Raw genomic sequence first — 23,358 nt, forward strand, 5'->3', positions numbered from 1 at the left:
TACAGGTGGCACATGGTATAAACAGTATTACAGAATATATGCACGTATATGAGCAGTAGCAAAAATGAACATATTTAGGCTGCATTGGTGGATGAGCTGAATGCCCATTTTACCAGGGCATTGCTTATGTTTACACAGCTGCATTAGCTTTCTAATCAGAAAACACATTGCATCATTCCACCTTGAAAATTTGCCTTGAATATCTGTACAAGTGTACATATGCACACACCAGTATGCGCACACACATATACTATCTAATGCAATGTGCCTCAGGCTTTGGATAGCATCACATCTGTGACTCTGGCAGGCTCATTGGCTGGTATCATGGAAAACCTGTAACAAGGAGCTTTGTCGTCATAACACAGAACTCTTCCCCTTGATATTCTCCTGCATTCCTCTAGTCTTAAATTTAAAAAGCACTTCTCTCTCCGTCTTATTTACTTATTTATTTAAGTCATTCCTATATCATTTTATATATAATTTTGAAAGAATATCAAAGCAGTTTTCAGCCTAAATTAAAGCAGCAAATATAACACTGCAAGATATCAAAATAAAATACCACCGGTAAAGGTCAAGTATAAAACGCGCTTCTAAAGTGGCATATTTAAAAGAAACGAAGATCTTAGAATAAGATTGTGGATAAAAATCATATACAACAAACACAAAATGGCATAATTCATAATAAAATAAAATAATGGAGATAGAAGCTGCAGCACATTCGCCTGCCCAGTAACCTCTCCCAAATACATTGTCCTTATCCAAGTCTTACTATCATGCATTCCCACCAGCTGCACAGATAACTAATCCCTGGTCAACCAGCTATTAAACAGCAATGTTTAGCTTACAAAAACACATTAAGCCTAATTGACAACCCACTCATTCACCCACCTTCATCTACGGCAACATAGGCTGCATGCACACCATACCTTTCAAGCACGTTCCCAGTGCATTCTTTCCCCCAAAGGATTCTGGGCAATGTAGTTTATCCCTCACAGAGCTACAGTTCCCAGCAACCCTTAACAAACTATTGTGCCCAGAATTCTTGGAGGGGCTAAATTGTGCTTTGAATGTGCACGGAAGGTATAATGTGTATGCAGCTATAGTGACATACAGCAACATAGCCAATCCTTCCCCATCTCTCACCAAAGAAGGGTTGCACTCTAGGTCAGTTCTGTCGCAATGAGTGACGTTGAGCAACGGCAAAACACACAAAAACTGAAAGAATGTTTAGGGGCAAGCCTGGAGGGGTATATTTGTTTTGCGCTGACCATGTGCTCAGAGGCCCCCTTCCCATAACTGTTAAATTGTGCCTCCCGAGCCTCTATTTTACAAGTGGCTCTTGTTGGTGGACCTTCAAGGTCTTTGGTTTTTGCGTTTCCATTTTCACAGAAGATAACACAACACAAGCCTGCCCACCCCTGCTTATCTAGCACACCTAGCATGTCATGCAACACCTGTGGCCTTCTCACAGGTATCTCCGGCCGCAGCTCAAACCACCAGTAAGATCTGCAAAGATTATGCAAGCTGTTATCAAACCATGTGGGCCAGAATGATTATGAAATAAGCAGAGATATAAAAAGGGCCAGGAGAAGTGGCCACCTGTCTTCAGCAAAATGGAAGCTTTCAGGCAATGCATTTTCTTGGCACTTTTATTTGGTTCGACTCTTGCTGAAAATAAGCTGACCGAAGTCCAAGGTATGGAAGTTTCAAAAACTTTTTCTAAAAAATTGATTTAAAGCCATGCACTCTTAAGATGCAACTGCTTCTAAATCACGTTTGCTTTAAATGTTAAACAAAGTCTTCAGTTTTAGAACCTGAATACTGTTGATTTCTTCTTTTTACAATAATATTTATTAGTTTTCAATAGACATAACAAAAAAATATATATACAACAACGCAACAACATAGCAACAACAGTATAGAAAGAAAAAAGAAAAAAGAATAACAGACCTGACATACCTAAACAGAAAAAAATCAATTAATTAATTAAAATCTATTTTCATAAACATTTTAGTTGACTTCCTGTAATCTCCTCCATCTGAATTTCCTCTTAAATTGAATGTAGCAGTTTCCAATATCATTATTTCATAAAACAATATTACAGTCATATTCCACTTTCTTTACCTTTAAATTTTCTTTTCTTTCTTTTCACTTTAAATTTTCACGCTTGGTTTGGCATTTCCACATTTTGCAAAGCATATTTAAAAAATCCAATTTGCTGCTTTAGGAAATTAAACAGTGATGCTCAGGAACAGGGAAAACAGCTTAAATTATATTTGGCTGCAACAGTTGATAAGGATTTTGTCTACAGTTGGAAGAACAGTTATTGTGGTGCTCTAATTCAAAGCATATTGCAATACATGCAATAAAATGATTAAATGGCTGTTTTGAGAGGTCTATGAGATCTACATTAATCATTACTAGTGATTGATCATTAGATGTTTTAGGCCGAGGTCTTCCATAAAATCCTACTGAGATTAACCAATGGTTTCTGATTTTCTAAAAATAGCAAAAAGTGCATGCGGTGGTATACTGAACAATAACTATAAAGCACTGCCACTTACACTCAAGGCAAATGAAAATTGTATCTGGCAAATACAGAGAGATGTTAATACAACGGTGAATGTGAATGAAACAATCAGACTCATCTTCTCTTTCTATGAGTGAGTATTCTTTAAATGGGTTCTGAACAGTACAGCTGAAAAACACATATTTGGGATTAATTTTCAAGTACTTTGAGATTGATTGAAGAACAGCTAAAGTACACTGATAAGACTGAATTTTAGCTAGTTTTTCTTTTCTTTTTTAAAAAAATAGTTTATTTGCCACAGCATATATTTCAAACATTCTCATAATCTTAAAAGCAATAAAATAACATATCATGTGCTCCAATCTCATTAAAAGGAAAGAATACATTATATCTACAACAATTTGAAAGGTTAAAATGTATACTTCAAGTATTCCAAACTAGGTTACAGATAGTTCCACATGCCACAAAGGTGCTTTCGATTCAAGGAAGCATTAACCCCCTTGCAGCCCTTATTGGCACTTGCATCGAAAATTGTTTAATTTCTCAGGCATTTATTTTTATTATTTATTGAATTTGTGTAGCACCCTACACCCGCAGGTCTCAAAGGTAAGCTATAGAAAAGGGGGATAGCAAGAGAAAGAGAAACATCGCACTATATTCACAGGGAATGATAGCCAATGGCAGGTTCTTATTTTGAACTAACATTCAAGCCATGTGTTTGTGTGTGACTCTGATGCTAGTCTTTTTACCTTTACTTTTAGTCTTTGTGATTTTCAAATAGCTGCCTTCCATGGCAGAAAGCGAACCACTTATGGAACTGGACTTTCCAAAATGGCTTTTTGTTGTTAAATCACAACAAACAAACAGTGAAAGAAATGCTTTTGATCATTTAGAATTCCAAAGCTGCAATCCTGTATTCAATGTAGCGTTAAGCAAATTGTTCCGTCAGTGGATTTCCATTTTTGCAATGGCATGTCCCCTCCCTGGATGGAACTCTATTCACTTGACCCTCCAGAACTGATCTGGGGATGGCACAGGTAATACTTAGTAGAAGGAGAATGAAGGAAACCTATTTGTGCTAGTACTAATACTTGCACTAGTGCAAAAACGTAACTCAATACCGTCCATTTTTAAAACTGTTTTTAAATTTGTGAAGTGCCCAGGGAAAATGATAAATTTGGTGTTTTGTACGTGCCAAAAATAAATGAACACATTTACCCAAGACTAAGCCCTATTGAGCATAAGGGGGCGTACTTCTGAGTCAACAGAAGTAATACAAGGCAAGCTGGATCCTCTGCTATATTTATTAACAAATGGTGTCTTTCCCCTGCCGCTCCAGATTCAATCCATCATCTACATGTGACAGAGAAAATATTGAAGTATATGATGGCCCTTCAATGGATGCGCCTCTCTTGGGACAAGTGTGCAAAACCCACATATCTGTTCCCATCTTCCACTCATCTTCTGGCTCCTTAACATTCCGCATATCAACAGACTCCACAGAATTTACACGGACCATATTTGCATTTTATTACTTCATCTCACCAGATTCACGTGAGTCATCACTGAACATCCCTCATAAGTGACAATAAGGGGGGAAATTCTTGAAAATGAATCAGCTTGCCTAGCTAGTCAATATTTAACAAGCCTTCTATTGTGGATCGAGGGCCCGACCCCTGCTAAGTGAAATAAATACACAAGGACACGTGATATAAGGTTAATGGGCAAGGAAAGGCCACAACTTTATTGATTACAGCAGTGAAAAGGTATTGGCTTAGGCATTGGATGACTATAGGAGGTGGGTTTATTCAACAGTAGGTGGAGCCTGTTGATGCTAATCCAACTATAGGCTCACCCCCTGATGTCACCGAGGGTCGTGCCATGGCCTCCCGCCAAGCAGGCATCGGACGGAATACACGACCGCCAGATTCCTTTAACGGAATAACCCACGGTAGATAGCATAGGCGATGGCCACACCTAGCCCTTGACACAGCACAACACATGAATCCAATGCCTAACCTACCCACCAATACCACAAAAGTTGTGACGATTGCTACGAGGTAGGCGAAAAAACCAAAAGGCCTAATGCCAAATGGAAAAATTCCTACCAGGCCCCCCAGACAACCGGGGCGACCAACCTAAGGTCCATAGCAAGGCCAAAAACCTAGACCCTGAGCTAAATGGGAGTGGAGGGTGGGTGACTCGCTGAGGGACGACGACGAATGAGGAGGAGGCGGAGCTGGTGCCACAGCATTAAGCTGCTACACACGCCCCCCGGAGGCACCTGGTTGGCTGCCTCTGGTGGGCGTGGGCACCAGCCAGGTAAGGAGGGGAGGGGGCTAAGGCCCCCTACCAGGGGCGGAGCTCGGTCTCCCGCCCACAACCACTCCCCTCTCTTCCAGGGAGGAGAGTCTTTATCGTTGCCCTTTTATTGCCCTTCTATTATCCTGTGTATTCCACTCTCACATGCCACTTTAAGTTACCACAAGAATCCAGACCTTGTCATGCTTGCTGTAAAAGGCTTAACAAGGAAACCCTCCAGAATTTGTACTTTCCAAGTGAACTATATTTTTATAGACATTTGTCACATACACTTCAAGCATGTCAAAGGCCGAGGTGGTGCATGATGATTTGCCAATGAGCCAATGAAGAATGTCCATTTAGCAGCTGCAATGCTAAATATCTGTAGGTCATAGATATTCAGGAGAATGGCCTGCTTCTGGTTGATTCTTCATTTTCTTTTGTACAATATTAGTATGATAAATATAACTGGTGACTGTTTATTTCACAGCTGAAATTGAAAACTGCGGGGGTCTCCTTACTGGCCCAGTTGGATCATTCGTCAGCCCCAATTACCCCAAGCCACACCCAGAATTTGCATATTGCGTATGGCACATTCAAACAGAAGAAAATTCCGAGATAAATTTAACTTTCAATGACATTTTGCAAGTATACTTTCATATTTCATATCAACTTACCTTATTTTGGATGAAATTGTATAGATCAACAAGCAAAACAAGGAAAAATGAAGTATTCATTTGGCCTAACACAAGGCCCTCGCATGAGCCTATTCAGCTTTTTGGATCCCAGCTAAAACGTTGAGTTTGTGTGGTATCCTTATGCATCTTCATGATGCTATATAGCCCTGCCCCTGCTCATCATGAAAATGTAATGACATAATGTACCACTGGAGGGGGGAGACCGTATCATCAACAACCAGTGTGGTGTAGTAGTTAGAGCACCAGACCCAGGTTCACATCCCCCCTCATCCGGAAAGCTAATTGGGTGACCATGGGCTAGTCTCTACCATTTAGTCTACCCTATTCTACAGGGTAAAACATTTTATTTGACATTTTTCTTTATGTCTGTAGTCTAGAACTAGATGACAAATGCAGATTTGATTTCCTCGCCATCTATGATGGTGCAACAACGGACTCTGGCTTAATCGAACAAGTGTGTGGGCGCAAATCTGCTGCATTTCAGTCTTCTTCCAATGCGATGACCGTTGCATTGTCTACAGACTATGCCAATTCATACAAGGGCTTTTCTGCTTACTACACAAGTGAACCAGTACCAACACCAGAGCCCAACAGTAAGTCTAATTTCTCTAGAATGATTCCTGACTGTTTTATATGTGTATATAGAGAAACCGAATATTCATTATATGGAAGACATGCCAGTCTTTTAATTAATGTGGTATGTACAAATAAGCAGAGAGGAATATGATCTATAGCATCTTCTCTAGTCTCTGAAACAGGGCAGACAGTCTGGCCAAATTTGCCTTTTCATATGCTCTGGGATTGAAATTCTGCAAAGCCATGTGACAGTTAGGGATGACTGCTCCTTCCGTAACCAGTTGCACAATTATGATCCATGCTCTGGTAACACCTAGAATGGACTACTGCAATGTGTTGGGCAAGAGGCTGCTTTTGAAGACTGTTCAGAAAATGTATTTCATACAAAATGCCTGTGTTAAGATGCTGATTGGAACTGATTAGAGGGGGGCATACCCCACTAGTTATCGAAAGAACTTCATTAGGACAATAAAAGCAATTACTTATCCTCTGCAAAGAATTAACTTTGACACTGCACTGTAGTCCTTGCAGTGTGAATTTTGTTGCCCGTGCAAAAGGAGGCAGTGCTAGAGCCCACAAAGAATAACTAGGACATTACCACAGCAGAGACAGTTCTGTATGAATTGTATTTTATTCTTTGCTTTCCTCCCTCCTTATATTGTCAGAATCCATCAGTTGTTCTTCAGACATGATGACAGTTATTCTCAGCAAATCTTATTTGGATGCACTTGGCTATGATGAAAATGACTTGACGCTAAATGACCCGTCTTGCAGACCAGTTGCGTTAAACCCAGTGACATTTTCTTTTCCACTCAACAGCTGCGGAACAGTTAAAACGGTAAAAATAACCAAAACAAAACAGTCAAACCATACTGCTGTGAACCGTTCCTTTGAGTTCGCATTATGCCAAACCATCTTGTTTCCTATCTTGCTTGCCTCCTAACAGTCTAGCTTACAAGGACTGGACCCAAGTCTGTCTTGTTCCAGCCCATTCTTATCTACCTACACAAAAGCTGCCAGAGGCACTTAAGCCTGAGCTACCCAGACAAATTTTGAACTTATCCTAACATTTTTTCTCCAGTTGGTTGGTATTGCTTGGGAAAAATCAGCACCATCAGAATCAGAGAGGTGGATAATAAGAAAGTATATCATGAAGGACACCACAGAAGTATCTCAGAAACATTAACGTCACAGAACAAACCAGGCTAAGATTTGCTCCTTTCTTTTCCTTGGTATATGCAGGATTCTGCTGGAATATCTTCAGTAAGAGTCACTGAATTGAATGGGACTTAAGGTTCACAGCCCTGTGCTTTTGATCCCAGTATTACACATTTAAAACTGCAATCCTATACACACTTGCATAATAGGAGTAAGTCCCAGAGAATTCAGAGGAGCTTGTTTCTGAATAGGCATGCATTACAAAATGAGCTCCATGGACTGGACAGAGGCCAGTCCAATCCACCACTCATTTCCTCAGAAGTAAATGTGTCCCAGACACGCATCCTTTTTCTTTTCCAGGACCATGGGTTGCATTCCTTATAATGACACATGCACACCAGAGCATAGAAAGCATAAAAAGTGAATAACAGATTATCAATACTGTGGCAAGTGCTGGTGTGTCTCCTCTCCTCTCCTCTCCTCTACCTCCTTATCTTATGCTGACCCCAAAACATAGAGTACAGATTAGCTACCACATACAGACATTTGGATCATAGTGTAACTGGCGTACTGTGGAAATACCTTTCACTGAGAACTTCATCAAACAAATTAAATGAACTTTTATTCTTTTTAACAGCATTCAAACACCTTTTTTCTTTTCATTTCAAGAGACTGTCTTTTCACTGTCTTCCGGTGGAGAAACTGCTAAATACCTAAGAGGCTGAACTCAAAAGGCTGGGCCATTCTGTAATCATTTAAAGATGTGCCTGAATAATGATAGCATGTGATGACTTTGTTGTTGTTTTTATATTCCAAAACTTGAGCCAAGACCCACTGCGTGCTCTTCTTCATTGCAATATTCTTTCTTCCCCAAAAGCAAAGTGGGTAATGTTTTGCTTCTGTCTTACACAGGGAGAAAACCACACGATCACTTACACCAACACTATCACTGCTTCCCCAAATGGCAATGTGATTACCCGCCACAAACAGGTTGACCTCATTGTGAGGTGTATAATGGAAAACAATTCAACTGTAGAAGTCATGTATGAAACAAAAAATGTAGAAAATGATGATGAAAGTGCTTTAGGGAGATTCAATCTCAGCATGGCCTTCTACGATTCCGAATCTTTCTCCCAAATGCTTGATTCACCATACTTTGTGGACTTGAACCAAACACTCTATGCACAAGTCAGTCTGCATTCCAGTGACGCCAATCTGTTAGTGTTTGTGGATACCTGCACTGCATCACCAAACCTTGATTCTACATCACCAAAATATGAATTGGTCAAAAGCGGGTGAGTGCCGTTAAACTGTTCAATATGGTTGTCATGTACAATTAAAGTCCTTCTTGGTGGATTCAAATGTGAAGAAATGACACAATTTCTACCCTTAAAGAAAACTAAGGGATAGTGGAGATTGTAAGTTGGCAGTGGAAGAGTTTGATGAACAGTTTGATGAACAGAGGAGATAAGTGGGGTTTTTTTGGCCATAGGGAGCAGCATGTCAGAAGGCTTGGAGAATGTGGGTGGGACAAGAAAACAAATGGGGCTAATTTGAGACTAAAGGAGCCTGCATAGCAGTGGACCAATGAGAAAAGAACGGAAATACGGTATTGTGGTGCATGCATGCAAAACTGTACGTTTTTGAAGTATCACAAAAGCTGCAGGGTAAAATGAGACTCAAATATCAGAAGCACATATATTTATGTAGTTTATCATGGCTAAAATACAGCCCAGAAGACTGAGACTCAGGGAACAGGAAGTGTGGTGAGGGAAAGCATTTGTAAACATTTGCGGAATGTACTCCTTAGTGAGGGACGTCTGCTGCTGTCGTGATTAACTTTTAGGGAAATTTTTAAGGTGTTCCTGTTTACCTAGACTTTGGGCCCTTGCAACCTTGAAATCATTAGTTTGAGAGTAGGTGATTGATTTTAGTAGTTTTAAACTGTTGTAGTATATTGTTTTAAACTACTTTAAAAGAAGTTTCAGTTGCATTAGTATCACTGCGTATGCCATCCTGGGCTCCTTTGGAAGAAGGTGTGGAGTATAAATCTAATAAATAATAATAGCAATAATAAAATTATCTACCAATAGGTGGGGAGTATTCTATTACGGTCTGTGTTCTTATAGCTAATCTGCCCAATACTGATGCTATGATGATGTTGGTGGTGAATAATTCAAGTTACTATTACCCATCCTTAACCTTAAGGTCCCAGGTAGGTGAAAACAATTCAAAATACAATAATTAAAACAGATACAATTGCAAAAAAATGCAGGCCACTAGGCCAAACCTCTGTTCAATTGTCTATTTCTGTAAGGCCGATGGCAAGGTGGTCCTGTGTAAGATTCACAGAGTAATTTGTTTTCCACATTTTCTTCACTTAAAACATTAGTCCACCAACTTACTATCTGGTAAACATCTAATATTACTGCAAACAGGACCAAGCGGCTGCTGATCATTATAAAGTGATGTGGACATTCTATTGCAGATGCGCAGAAGACGACACTTACGTGGCTTATCCGGTCCTTGAACATTATGGGAGATTCCGGTTCAATTCCTTCAGGTTCCTACGGCATCAGCCATCTGTTTACCTCCGCTGCGAAGTTTTGATTTGTGACAGCAAGGATCCTGATTCTCGCTGCACTGAAGGTTGTCGCCCTCGACATAAGAGAGAGCTTTCTTCCTACACGTGGAAAGGGGAGGCTGCAGTAGGACCTATCATCCTGAAGAGAGATCTCAGCTCTATGGATCGCTCAGGTGTGTATATTGCAAGAAGAAGACTGCCTTCTGGTGCTTCTTTGGGTGATCTTATATACACAGATATCCCTGTTCTTAAAATACTATCAGTAAAAGAAACGATGGGGAACCCATGGCTCTCCACAAGTTTTTGGGAGTCCAACTCTCTTCATCCCATTGGCGATGTGGGTTGGAGCTGAAGGGGTTTGGATCCAACAGCACCTAGAGGACCACAGGTCCCCCAACACTGATTTATTTATTCATTTGTTATTGTGAGCCTTTATGTGCCATTCTTCAGCTGAAAAGCATCCCATGCTGGCTAATATGCAATCAGTTAAATAAAACAAGACAGCCCCTGCTTGCACAGTTACAATGTAAAAGGCATGACACAAAAGGAAAACTAGAAGGGAAGAGGGACATGGAAAATGAACATTTATAACAGCCCTGATGAAGAGTGCATCGCCATCAAATTGCAGGAAACCAGTGTCCTTGGTCCTCAACAATCTCTCACTCGATCTAGCAAATGAATGAAAGTGAAAGGGATATTTTCCCAATGATTATACAGGTGTGTGGGTGGGTGTGTACATGTACATGCTGGTATAGAGGTAATAAATTTTTGAACTACATTTTACTCTCCATTTGTTTTCTGCTTTTTACATTCAGATTCTTCTATTCAAGTTCATCCAGAGGAAAGCCAGAATACACCATCCAAGAGCCTGTATACCCTTACGTTCGTTGTGTTGGCTGCAAATGCTGTCCTCCTGGCTGGTCTGGCAGCGAAGCGTTTATTCACTCGAGAACCAGGATACAGATACCAGAAGTTGCAGAGCCCTTAACAGAGCACTCCCGTTCCCTGCTTCAGTTTGAACCCTAAGTTTATGTAGACGCACTGGAAGATTTGTGTTTTCATCAATCTTATCTCTAAAATGTGATGTATGGAAAAGGGGGGAGAGATTAAGTATAGCCTATAAAAACATCACAAAGATGTTGTCCACCACTGGGTTTAAGGGAAATTAAACTTATTTGGGAAGGATAAATGGGTGAGAAACTGCAAAATATACTATTGACTAGAATTTTAAGGTATGTTAGCTCAAGGAAGTTTCCTAGATTCTCCTCTCCTCTGCATCCACCTCCACACCTCCACAAAGAGCTTCTCTGGGAGTCAGAAGGGGATGGGGTGTTGGGGACTTCTGAGGGAGTGGGGGAGAACTGCCCCAAATCAGATATTAATTATTATTATTATTTAGCCTGACTCCCTCCTCTGGCAATCTGCACAGAATTTTGCTTAACGGTTGCCATCAATTTGATTTTAATTAATTTTTATAATGAAATGTTTTTAGAATGTTGGGTTACTTGATTGTTGTTAGCCGCCCTGAGCCCGGCTTCGGCTGGGGAGGGCGGGATATAAATAAAATTTATTATTATTATTATTTTTCAGCTAACTTGCCATAAAGAAATTTCATTGCAGGAAAATCTCAGGTTCCCTCATGCCCCCAGCAGCCACATGTGCCCCATGCCATTTTGTTCAGAAGGAGGCTCTGGAGTGGCTTTTCAGGGGTGTGCAAGAGGCTATAGGGGAGGAGGGGATGGGAGATATTTTTCCTTCACTTCTTAGGATCCACGATTTCAACTTGGGCATTTACGCAGATGTACAAGCACTCAAGCTATCTGTTTCTACTTGGTTTTCTAAGCAGAATGTGAATTAATGTGACAAAAACACAAAAGAACCAAGCACCTTATACTGTTAGAAATTGTGCTGGTTCCTGTTGCAAGACCAGAGAAACTCATATCACCTTATGTGCAATTCTAATTCTGGAACAGTGTGCTCAAACATGTGTGGCATATTGCAGCGCCAGCCAAAGGGATGAGTGAATGATGGATAAGAAATGGAGCAGACCTTAGAAGAACCATCTAGGAATCGGTGTGGCAGACAAGCCAAGATAAAACACCCAGCCCTACATTGAACACATCTGCACTTCTCCGAAAATAAGGCTCTTCATATATGTAAATAAATGAATACAGGCAAACCCCAGTTTGCAGGGGGGTTGTGTTCCAGGTCATCATGCATGACAGTGGAAAACACGTAAGCCTGCTCCACCCTGTTATGCCCACGCCCCCCGTTCTGGTCCCTTCCAGGTCACTGCAATGTAAGCAGGTACAGTCGTGTGACAATTGGAAGTGTGTAAATTGGTCATTGCCTGAAAACAGAATTGATTTAATTCTTGCCTACAGTAGGACATAAGACACCACAGTTAAACCTGCAAACTACTTTATTTGGAGAACTTTTCTTTAGTTCAATGAAAGAGGGGCAAACACCCCAAAACAGTTACTTTTTTGAAATGTTTATGAATAAATAAGTCCTAAGGAAATATAGAAAAGATCTCTGAACGGAAAAAATATTGGGTTGTTGGGTTGTTGTTTTTTGCAAGTTACAGATATACAAACACTAACATTAGTGTACAATACTTGGGGAAATTACAGTAACAAGTACAAATACTGAGGTCTCAGGTATTTACAAGCTTATACACATAGTTTTGAAAAGCTTGCAGAATAAATAGTTGCCCTTGGAAAACACTTACATTGAAGCCTCCCATGTCCCAAAGACTGCTTACCTCTTCCCATCTGAGCATTCTTCAGAATCATGTTCTTTTGAAACATTATTGGAATTCTGAACCAAATCAAACAGAGCAGCAACTTTATGATCTAGATGTTCCTGAAGTTTCTGCATACGCAGATCAATATGGTCCATCAATCTCTTCTCCATCAGTTCCATGTTTCTGGCGATGACCTTTTCCATGTGCAGAAAAACAGGCTGCTGTTCCAAGCTGCAATAAACGGACACACAAGAAATAATTTACACCAGCCCAAAATATAACTGACTGTGAATATTAACTACATGAAATTAAAATGCCTCAACAGAAGGCAAGGCACTGAGTCAGTGTGTTTCTGGACTATGTTACTGAACACCTAATATGATTTAATTCTGAACTGTACAGTTAACAACGCAAACTTAGAAATTATAACTATTCATCTTTTCACTCTAAGTATAGGGTTGCCATATTTTGAAGAGGAAAAAAGAGGAGACATTTGCCATCTTCTACTTTTAACCACAAATCACTATGACAACTCTCATTTTAAATACCCCTTTTAAATTGCTAGTGGCAATGTTCTTAACTTTCAACAAACACCCTTTAGAAGCCAGTGTGTGTCACCCTAGTGTGTCACCCTCTACTGTCTCTGGGAGCCCTCTTGCTCTTTTTGCTGAGTTTCTACCTGAAAGGCCTACTCTGACAGCACAACAACTACAGCAGCTCCACACCTTAGGAAGTAAACAGCCTGAATAAATGTGGACCGTACTATACAGACTCCACTCAGGATGTGCTTAAAATCAAAACCGTGTCCCTTCAATTAGTTGACTAGCACAGCAGGGCAACAGGTTTTTTCCCTCCACCTACTGGGCTAGTTTACTCAATGCACACAGCTTTAGTTAGCATCCAAATTATGACATTCACCGTCAACCCCAGAAGTCTTTAGTGTCACAGTCCTTAATTTCAGCGCCTCAGTCATCTTCTGCCTTGTTCTGTGTTAGGGGTAGAGACGTCCTACCTGTGCACCTCAGACAAAGAGAGCTGTACAATAAAAACCACCCTCTCTTCACATCCACACACCCCTGGTTCCCTTTCTAAGCCCCTGGAGCAAAGATAAAAGATTCCTACAGAGCATTGGTTCACTGTAATGGAAACTGGTGGGAGGAAATGCCCAGCCAAATTGTCCTTTCTTCTCTTCTCTGCTCACCTTCAACCCCAAACACCCTCAACCCCAAAAGCAAAGCCTCCAAGAAATGGTCTACTCAGAGGCAAGTCCCACTGAATGAATTGGAGCTTACTCCCAGGAAACTGCGGAGTTAGACTTGCAGCCCTCCAACGCAGCAACACCTCTAAAGGACAGAAGATCCCCCCAGCTGAAGGGGGAAACCGGAACTCCCAGGTTAAGGAGAGTCCCCTCCAGCTCAGCTGCTCCTGTCCCGTCAATGGGACTCCTGAACTATCCCTCCTCACTATTCAGTACTACCCGCTTTTATTTACTGGTGATCTGGATCCCAACTGCCCCCTCCTTCCCTCCCTCCCTCCCTTCCTTCCTCTGGCCACTAGTGAAATTGCCAAAGTAAAAGTAGTTTGCGAAGTTCCGCAGTCAGGACTCACCCAAAAGTCTGAATCCCATCCTCCTCAGATGCGGATCTGTTCTCACAGTGCTTATTCCTTTCATCTATTCGTAACCGATTTACTTGACCGCATACCGTTTGAAGGAGTGGAAGCAGCAGCATGGAGTTGTGTGCGTTTGGGTTTTCACTTCCTTGCTCTTGCAAAAAGGATGAGATTAAACCTTTGAAGTCATTCTGAGAAAGTACAGCGCTGGGCTGTGGAGCCTGAAGTCCTGGAGTCTCACATACATTTTCTGCATTAGGAATCTGTTTGTTCATATCGGCATGCCTCTTTAATTCTTCTATAGCCATTCCAGCTGCTGCGTGAGCTCTTGGAAGAGATGGCCCATTGGGCAAGTGGTCTAATCTTCCAATATCAACTACCTTTTTCAATCCATCAATGGTATGATTGTTTTCAAACCCAAATCCGTTTTTCCCAAAGACATTTTGTAACTTGCCTCCAAATGGAAGACCATTCTAATAGAAATAAAATGTTAACAACTTAAGTGTGAAGCCCAAACAAGCCAATACATGCAGCCCTATCCATCAAGGACATCGTTTTGGGCTTGTTCGTTTTGAACAGGCAACGTGAGGTTGGGGACTACTTCTCTTGCCGTTTTATCACCCTCTCAGCCTGGAAGAGCATTTGTTCTTTTCTGATCACATATCTACCACCTTCTGCTCCCGAATTGCACCCTGCTCTCCCTGTTGGTTCCTGTTCACCTTGGGTACTAATTAATATTGCTTACAGAAATGTATAGTGAATGTGATTTTGTATACTGCACAATAATTGGAATGGGGAGACAACCAACTACATTAGGAGCCTCTACTGTAGTACAGTAAATGAAGAACAAAATTGCCTGGAAATGTGGGCAATCAGAGCAAAGGAAGAGGGCAGCAGACAGAGGAAACTATATAAGGTGCAATTCAACATAGCGTGAAAAGGCATCCACTCATGCAAAAGGTGTTTTTCCTTCCTTGTTCCCCTGTGCACCACCAAACTCTGCTCCAGAGGGTTGGGGGACATTTCAGAGTGGATTTTGGGGGTGTATGGGGGACCGGAGGAGGTGAAAGAGAAACCAGAAGACCCATTGCACAAGTGCATTTCTATCATATAATCAAGCTACCACAACTGGGTATCCATAGTATTTTCACTCTTCTTGTCTTCACTGCCTACTTGCTAAAGGATCTTAGAGGTGCTTTAAAGGACTGCCTATCTCTTATTAACATCACAGTGATAAAATCCATTAGGGTGCAATCCAACCTCCAACCGCACACAGTGAAGAGGCTTTGCAGAGCAGCCACCACATCCATGCCCTTGCTGCTCATGGCAGAGATGGCAGAAGGTGGGACAGGACAAGTCTGATGCTTTTGTATGACAGTAGCGGGATCTTGCCCCAACACAATCCAACCCCATCCTCATCTTAGGAATGCATCCTTTAGGGGCTTTCCACTGCTTTCTGCCAGTGGCCCTCCCGCCCACATGTTCTGAGGGGAAGAGAGGTTGGTACCAACTGAATGCCCCTTGCATCACTTCATTGGCGGCAGCTGGTGGGAGGTGGACAGAGCTGGGAGAGCTGGGCATAGACAGACACCTTGCCTAACCCCACATCTCCTCTCCCCAGTCCACTGTAAGGAGTTTGCTCTGTTTGTCTGGCAGGTTACATAAGGGCTGCCTATGTTGTTGTCTATTCTAGCTTAGTTCTACAGCTGAAATCTAGAAGACAAATCTTGCCCTCGCTCCAAGCAGTGGGAATATCAGCCCTTATCGGATGAAATCCCACTAAGTGCATTCATACGATTTGTCTCAGTACACAAATGCCATACATCCCTCACAGGGAACCCATGTCCGTTCTCCACCTCATTCACCATTGACAATGGTCATTTCATATATAGCTTCGAATAAAGGATAATAACTTACCTTCTGTTGAAATACAACCATATCCAGGAGTTGCTGAGCCCCAGGTGATAATTTGGATCCCATAGATTCCACTATTGTTTGCACTTTGCCCAAGTCTATTCCTGATCCTAGCGCAGCAATGTCTGGCACAGGGTTCACACAGACTGGCTTGACTTGCACTATGATTTTACTGATGAGGACTCTTTGTTTTTCAGGGATGGACAGCAGCTGGATGGTGGAGGAGGGAAGGATACAGACAGGAGTGAACTGATGAAATAGTTAAATAGTCACTTATCTCTACAAAATGTTATGGATTATAAGCAGTAAACTTGGTCTAGGAAAAAAAAAACTTTTTAAAAGGTGATTATTATGGAGTTGCTGTCTAGGGAGCACCATGATGCAGGGCTGTTTTTTTTCTTTTGGCAGGCCAGGGGTAGGTCACCTCTTCCCCCAGTGGTTTCTCTCTTCATCTCACAGATACATTGATGGCTGGGATATTGCTGCAGAACTAGACTGGCCTAGGTGGGTCTTTCCCCCTCTCAGTTCTCTCCCAGAAATTTCCACAGTAAAGTAAGAATCTCAGTGTGCTTCCTGCTACAGGCTCCTTGTTTAAGGTCCAGCATCAGCTCAAATTGATTACTGGTCCCTTTGTCAATGCAAGGCATCCAGGAGATTCCTGATCACATCAGTTGCCAACACTAGGTCTGACTGTATATACAAGACGCTCATTGCTGTTTGAAAGGAATCATATTTCCTCTTTTATTTCAGTACTCAAAACAGAACACAGAGCATGGCACTGTACTGGTGCTGCCTTTTTGAATAAATAAGATTGATAAACACAATTTAAGAAATAATTTCTGTAACTTCCTACCTTAATCTTACAAGAGGCTGCGGAGCACTCCAATTTAAGTGACTTTTGGTATAATGAAACCTGGTCATTTTTGCTAGAAACAAAAAAAACAAGCTGTGGAAATTCTGTATAACAACATGAAGTTTTATGCAACAGCTTTTCACAAGAAGCACAACACAGATTAGCCTACTGCTGTTTTTCAAGGTACTGCTTACACTGATGCCCAGGAAAAGAAAAGAAAATAATGACTGAAAATCTCAACAACTTTGATATATTTTGAGTGGTTTGATGGGTCCAAATATGATTTAAACATAGTATAAAAATGTATGTATCAAGACTATGATCCGGAGAACCACATATACAAGTGTGGCTTCCATGGATGCATGAATTGGGTCCTTTCAGTGGCATCCCCTCGCCCCATATGCAATCATGCTGGTCCAGAGGGTGTCTTGACACTTAGGGTAAGGCAGAGGTGTAGCGGGGGGGGGGGGTCCATGGGGGCCGTGGCCCCAGATGCAATTTGTGAGGGGGCACAGACAGGCGCCCCCAAAGCAGGCTCCTTCATTGGAGCCTGGCTCTGAGCGAGAAGGAGCTGCGCCTTGGTCGCAGCGCTCATGCCTGGGCACAGCTCCGCCCCTGGGTCAGACCTGACCTGGGGGAGGAGAGCAGGAGAGTGGGCAGTAATGATGCCGCCTGCCCTCCTCAGCCACAGCAGCTCTGCCGTCGGGTCAGGCCCAACCTGGTGGTGAAGAGCAGGAGGGGCATTGGTGGCAGCTTCCCTGCCCCCCTCGGACTGTGATGCCCAGGAGGGTGCCCTCCAGCCCCCTTGGGGGCGCACGCCACACACCCCCGGGCAGTGTGGGCATATGCTCCACTGCTGGGGTAAAGAGGCCACTATGCGCCATAGGGGCACAAGCATAATAAAGGCTCTTGTCCCAATGTCATTCCCATATAAACTTCTTGAAACGCATGTAGTTGGAGGATCAGCTTCGTCCAGTACACCTACAGTTTTACCTATCAATAGCCTTTTCTTTCTTCTGCGGCATGAGGCTGCTTGCCCTATCCACAGAGGGTCTCATTGCTAACCTCTCACCCTCTATCCTCCTCCCTTCAGTGAGTCAGATGCAGACACTTTTTCTTCTGGGGAGAACCTTCTTTTAACAGTAGCTCCCAACCAGCATCCCAAATGTTGCTTTGCATTTCAATGCACTAGCAGAAAGCAGTCTGCATGGCAATATCAATGCATAAGTTGGTTAAAAAAAAAAAAAGGAGAAACAACAAAATTTGGTTATGCAGTGTGACAACATGCTTTATTTAAAATCCAAATCTTCCATCTCAAACTGGGTCTTTTTCTTTTAAATGACAACTCTCTCATTTGCTTTAAAACTTGGGTGGAGAACCTGTGGCCCTCCAGAGGTTACTAGACTACAACTCCCATCATCAATGACCATTGGTCATGTTGGCTAGGGCTGGTGGGAGTTGAGAGTCCAACAACAGTTTCTCCATCCATTCTTTAAAAGAAACTTCCTATATATCCACAGTTCCTTGAAATGCCATGCCGGAGTTTTCAAAAAGATGCAACTTAAAAAATGATTCTCTTGTAAGAAATGAGTACGCTAGCCTTATAATGCATTGGAGCTGCCTCCAGGTGATCAGGTAGAAAAGCTTTTTGTGAAGTGGGATGCATATAGTTATTTCCTTTCAGTGTGCCACATAAAACTAACATGTCAGCAACCTGGAAAAAAAGGAGAAAACAACTGACCTGCTATGTTGGCCAGTAAAGACTTTCGCTCCTCTGCCAGTTCCACAGTACTCGTCACCAACGTAGACTTCCATGTTCCGGGCCTCACTGACAATGCCAAGACCAGTAATTTCTTCTGAACCGTGGGGGTCACAGTGCAAGTACAGTAAGCATGGAGCGACGTTGTCATTGTGTAATCGTCCTTCAAGAACCACGACATTCTCACTAGAAGGTGGGAAAGTCCATCTAGAATTATACATTTAGCCAAAGCACTGACAGTTCCAGTTACTAAACAGTAAAGTTTTGTTAATGACAAACTGCTCATGACAGTGTGTGCGTGTGTGTTTTAAAATACTCCTCTTACAGGTGTTAGTTGGTGAATAGTGTTGCATTTTAAATTGAGATCAGAACCTGTGGGTGCCAACTGCACTGTGCAAATGAACTCCATTGGGACTTACGACAAGACTTGCTTCTGAATGAATGTGCACAGGATTGCACGGTAACATATAATCACCAATATAGCTTAAACTCTGCATCTGTATAATAAATGAGAGAATAGTGATATACCTCAGAGGACTGGATCTACCCCTGTTGTTGCCACATTGTTCAAATACGGTTTTTTTCTATGTCTGAATGATAGGATACTAGAGTATCTGACCATTGTTGGCTTGGTGAAACTACTGTTTTAGATCAGTTAATGAGCTTCTTTGGAAAACGAGGACTTGAATTCAGATCTAAGCTGTAGCAGATCTAAGCTGTAGCTGCTGCAATTCATTAGTGCTACCATTCATAGGCACGGTTTAAAAAAAGAATGATTCTGGTAGCTCCGGCTAACCATTGCAGAGAGATGAAGAGAGCAGTACCTTAAAGAAAAATCTATTTCTGAGGAAACTGTTAAAAGACCCAGGAGCTGTGCTAGTCAGTTGCAGCAAAAACAACTAAAGGGGCACTTTTTAAAAAAGGTTTTATGTCACACTTATCTGTGAGCAAGCCCTACTGAGTGAAATAATACTTACTTTGGTGCATGTACACAATCACACTGCCATTGTAAAATAAGCTTTCATACTTGGATCCATGATAGCTTGTACTACAACTTTGGCCGTCTGCTCAAAAGTAAGGCCCACTGTGTCCAATAGGTTTACTCAGCTTTGGAGCCTATAAACGTTATACAAGACACTGCCTTATACCAATTCAGAGCACTGGTCCCATCAAACCCAGTACTGTCCACTGAACCCCTAGTGGATTAGTTCGGTGCTGGGAGAACCCCTTCCCTCTGTAGCCCCTGGCGGTGTTCTCGGTGGAGAGGAGGCTACTACCCTGATTTGGAAACCTAGCTGCTAAACCAAATTAACAGGAGCTACCATGTGTAAATTGGGACCCCTGTTTTAGGTAGTGGAGGGTCACTGCAAGGTTGCCAGAATGGAAAAATGGAGCTGAGACTTCGGAACCTAACTTATAAAAGGGACTTGTTCTAGAGCTGTGGTTCCCAATGTGGTGTAAACGCCCTGCAGGAGGGCACTTTGATTTTTAGGGGGTAGGGACAATTCAAGAATGAGTTAGACCAAGTTAATGGCATTTTAGGCTTCCTCCACGTGAATAGGAGTTTACTTTTTGAATAATAAGAATTATATGTCCCAGAGGGGGAGGGGACGACACCAGGATTTTAGAGATACTTACGTGGGGCACGGCCAAAAAAAGATTGGTAACCACTGTTCTAGAGCAAGTAAGAAAGCTACCCCAGAGGGGGAAGGGTGGATTGAAAAGGTGGAATGAGGACAAGAGCGTATTCTTGCCAGGCTGCTGCTACACCCACTGGTCTTCCAATTGATCCAAATTGGGTCGCAGCAGACGCCGAGTGCAACCGTGCAAACTATACGGCCAAAGATTTAAGAAGCGGGTCCCCCGAGTGCAATGTGTTTGGGTTCAATTTGGGAAAAGTTGACAGCAGGAGCTCTCCAAGGTTTCCAAGGCAGGGATCGACGCCGGGAACTGATGAGCCTGGCATCCTTTTCGTGCAAAAACACACCTACACCCTGCCCGCTGAGTCACGACGCGGAAGCCTCTGTGGTTGTTTGATGCTTGTTCAGCACCTGGTGGTCATTCTGGGGGGTTGGGGGGGGTTCTGGAAGAGGGGCAGCCCCCCGCCAAGCCCCTCGAAGCCACGTCTCGGCTGCCCCTCGCCTCCTTCCCCCGGCTCCCGGGGCTCCTTCCAGATAACAGGAAGGCCCGCAACCTGGGGCGTGTGTCCCGCCCCCGCACCCCGGTCTCGGGCGTCTTCCTCACCCGTTCAGCGGGGGTCCCAGGGGCTCGCAGGCGTCGGCTTCCCCCTCCGGGACGAGGCGCAGGACTCCCGCCAGGTCCGCCCGGCACTCCCAGGAGCAGGCGGCCGACAGCCGGCCGGCGGGCGCGAAGGGGCCTCCAGCGGCGGGAGCTTTTGCGAGGCCAGCTACCGCCGCCAGGCTGCTGCCGCTCGCCATGGCAAGCAGGAAGCCCCCCGGGCTCTGGGCGCCGAGAGGATGCTACGCGGCGGGACCATACGCGGGCAGCGGGGAAGAAGAAGGGCGGTGGGAGGGGGCGGTTCTCGAGGGGGGAACTCAGCTTCACAAGATCGCGGGGCTCGCCGGACGGTTTTTCCCCGCAGGAACTTCCGCCCTTCCGCAGCTTCAACCGTAGACGTTTTAGCATATGATAGGATGAAAGCTGGCCATAGAGAAAAGGCGATGTTTGGCTGTCCGCAGCCTGGATTACCGAGTTTCTTTCGACGCCGCGGCTCCCTCTGGTTTGAGTGGTGAAACGGGGAGAGCCGCTCACGAGAGACCACGGAGGAAGCCGTTGCAGGGATTTGGCCGTATCCTGCCCCGCTCACTCCACGCGCACCCCCCGCCCCAGTAGAAGCAGAGACAGAAGTTCATTCTCGTTGAAACCCAGGTCTTCTTGAGTGTGGGGCGGGGGAAATGCCATTCGTGTATTTTGTTCAGCTTTTTTAAAATTTAAGATTCGGCTTTTCAGCGCTCAGCAAACTCTGTTCGTGCTAGGAAGAGGGAAATAAACTGTCCAGGATTACCCACTCCGTATTCCCCATGGGGTCTCAGAAAAGGTGCCTGCGACAACCCTACGACGCAGATCTGACAGTGTCATTAGCCTCCCACGTTGCAAATTGGGGGGTGGGTGGGCAAGGCGGTGCATTCCCAAAATGCAACGTGCTTTTGTGTGTGTGTGCATATATAGAGAAAAATGCATTTGGGTAGTCCTGTAGTGTAGTCTACTGTATCAAACAATATATCCATGCTATTGTAAACTGGAGGGGCGAATTACAGCTACACAGAAGCACCTCCATGTTGTAGATGGGCTTCTGTATTATACAAGATATATATTAGGACACCTGCTATAAGCTTATTAACAAACACAACCAAAATTTCCAGCTGAAAGCCCCACTTTTGTCTTGAATGTATTCAATGACATCCCCCTCTCACTTGGATCTCAACTGTAGCCCCAAAAGCAAAGGCATAACTTCACCAGGGTCCCATATCTTGAACCAAGAAAGATCGTCCTCATAGCATCTCCCCTCCTGGCTATATCTAGGTGGCAGAGGAAACAAGTTGGATCAAGCCTCACTCTGGCAGATGTTCTCATTGCTGTTGTCATCATCACTAAATAGTGCGTGATAGCTTTCATGTCCCAAAAGTAGACCCAAGGCAGCGGCTGTTGATCTTTAGACCCCACAAAAGCTTGTATAACTAGATAGTGGCTTACAAAGGCACTCTAATAAAATCTTTTTTAAAAAAAATTCACCTGCTTGATCTTTAGTTGTAGAATATATTGTCACTGGTGCAGGTTTGCAATACTGTACAATACAAACACTAGTATGAATGGAAACAGCAGGACATTTATACAGGAATGGGATATAATGATGTTCACTAATACTGTGGCCGTGTACACACACCTTTAAAGCACATTCTGCCCCCAAAGCAGTTTACTCCTTGCAGAGTTACAGTTCCCAGCAACTCTAACGAACTTCAGTCTTCAGAATTTTCTGAGGGGGAACATGTGCTTTGAACATGCTTTAAACAGTATAGTGTGTACACAGCATGAGGATGCAGTCTTATATACACTTATTCCTGGGAATAAGTTCCATAGTTCTCAGTGGGACAACTCTGACTAGACATGCATAGGGTTACACTGGGGCAGAGCAATTAATCAAAACCCATTTATGCCTAACTGGTGGGCTGGGATTAAGCGGAGGTGCTCCTCTGCTTGGCTCTCCTGATTGAACCACCTTCTTGCTGCATGTGCAGGCAGGAGGCCCACTGGTGTATCCCTGCCAGCAGAAAGCCCTGAAGTGGGGTGTTCAGAGGGTAGAGAAAGGGTAAGGCAGAGCCAGCCCAGGTTTTGCTAGATCCTGAGTTGGTCTCAGAGGTGTTGATTGCCCTTCCCACCCCATAATACCATTGTGGATGTGGATCTGGTGGTGGCTACACTACTCCACAGCACCCTGCAGGTATGGAGGTTCAGAGTTCAGCTTGCAGCCTAAAATACTTTATATCATCACCACATCATTATGTTGAAAAGAGACTATTATACACAGCAACGGAGATCCTGTATGGAAACACACATCTAATTTCAGCAAAGGCAAATCTAGCTAAATTGTCTCTCCTCCCTCCCCACTA

At 43.3% G+C, this 23,358-nt stretch overlaps 3 protein-coding genes across 6 annotated transcripts in view; 2 read left to right on the forward strand and 1 right to left on the reverse strand.

The window, feature by feature from the left end:
• Positions 1 to 1,022: 1,022 nt before the first annotated feature.
• Positions 1,023 to 11,181, forward strand: LOC310763206 (CUB and zona pellucida-like domain-containing protein 1). Of its 2 annotated transcripts, none has more exons than XM_083615035.1 (9): positions 1,023 to 1,080; positions 2,510 to 2,663; positions 3,870 to 4,084; positions 5,322 to 5,475; positions 5,902 to 6,122; positions 6,771 to 6,943; positions 8,176 to 8,558; positions 9,752 to 10,020; positions 10,663 to 11,181. In XM_083615035.1, exons 1-9 carry the CDS (start codon positions 1,068 to 1,070, stop codon positions 10,833 to 10,835), a joined length of 1,755 nt encoding a protein of 584 aa, XP_083471161.1. In that variant the 5' UTR covers positions 1,023 to 1,067; the 3' UTR covers positions 10,836 to 11,181. The 2 variants fall into 2 exon arrangements, with proteins under 2 accessions (XP_083471161.1, XP_083471160.1); XM_083615034.1 differs by having other exon boundaries at positions 1,036 to 1,695.
• Positions 11,182 to 12,251: 1,070 nt separating this feature from the next.
• Positions 12,252 to 21,351, reverse strand: LOC310763952 (ATPase PAAT). The gene is made up of 6 exons (XM_083617012.1): positions 20,975 to 21,351; positions 18,713 to 18,916; positions 16,972 to 17,044; positions 16,122 to 16,328; positions 14,202 to 14,677; positions 12,252 to 12,824 (listed from the first exon to the last, which is right to left on the reverse strand). Exons 1-6 carry the CDS (start codon positions 21,166 to 21,168, stop codon positions 12,608 to 12,610), a joined length of 1,371 nt encoding a protein of 456 aa, XP_083473138.1. The 5' UTR covers positions 21,169 to 21,351; the 3' UTR covers positions 12,252 to 12,607.
• A 160-nt stretch (positions 21,352 to 21,511) lies between these two features.
• Positions 21,512 to 23,358, forward strand: part of LOC310763929 (disintegrin and metalloproteinase domain-containing protein 9-like) — a 34,629-nt gene continuing 32,782 nt past the window's right edge. For 2 of the 3 annotated variants that reach the window (XM_083616895.1, XM_083616896.1), the window contains exon 1: positions 21,531 to 21,619. The gene's annotated coding sequence lies outside the window, so the exon portion shown is untranslated. Of the gene's footprint in view, positions 21,657 to 23,358 lie in introns of all 3 variants that reach the window. The other variant, XM_083616893.1, reaches the window with a different exon arrangement.

This window comes from Podarcis filfolensis, assembly GCF_964270895.1.
Source record: "Podarcis filfolensis genome assembly, chromosome: 5".
In the NCBI taxonomy this organism is placed as follows: Eukaryota; Metazoa; Chordata; class Lepidosauria; order Squamata; family Lacertidae; genus Podarcis; species Podarcis filfolensis.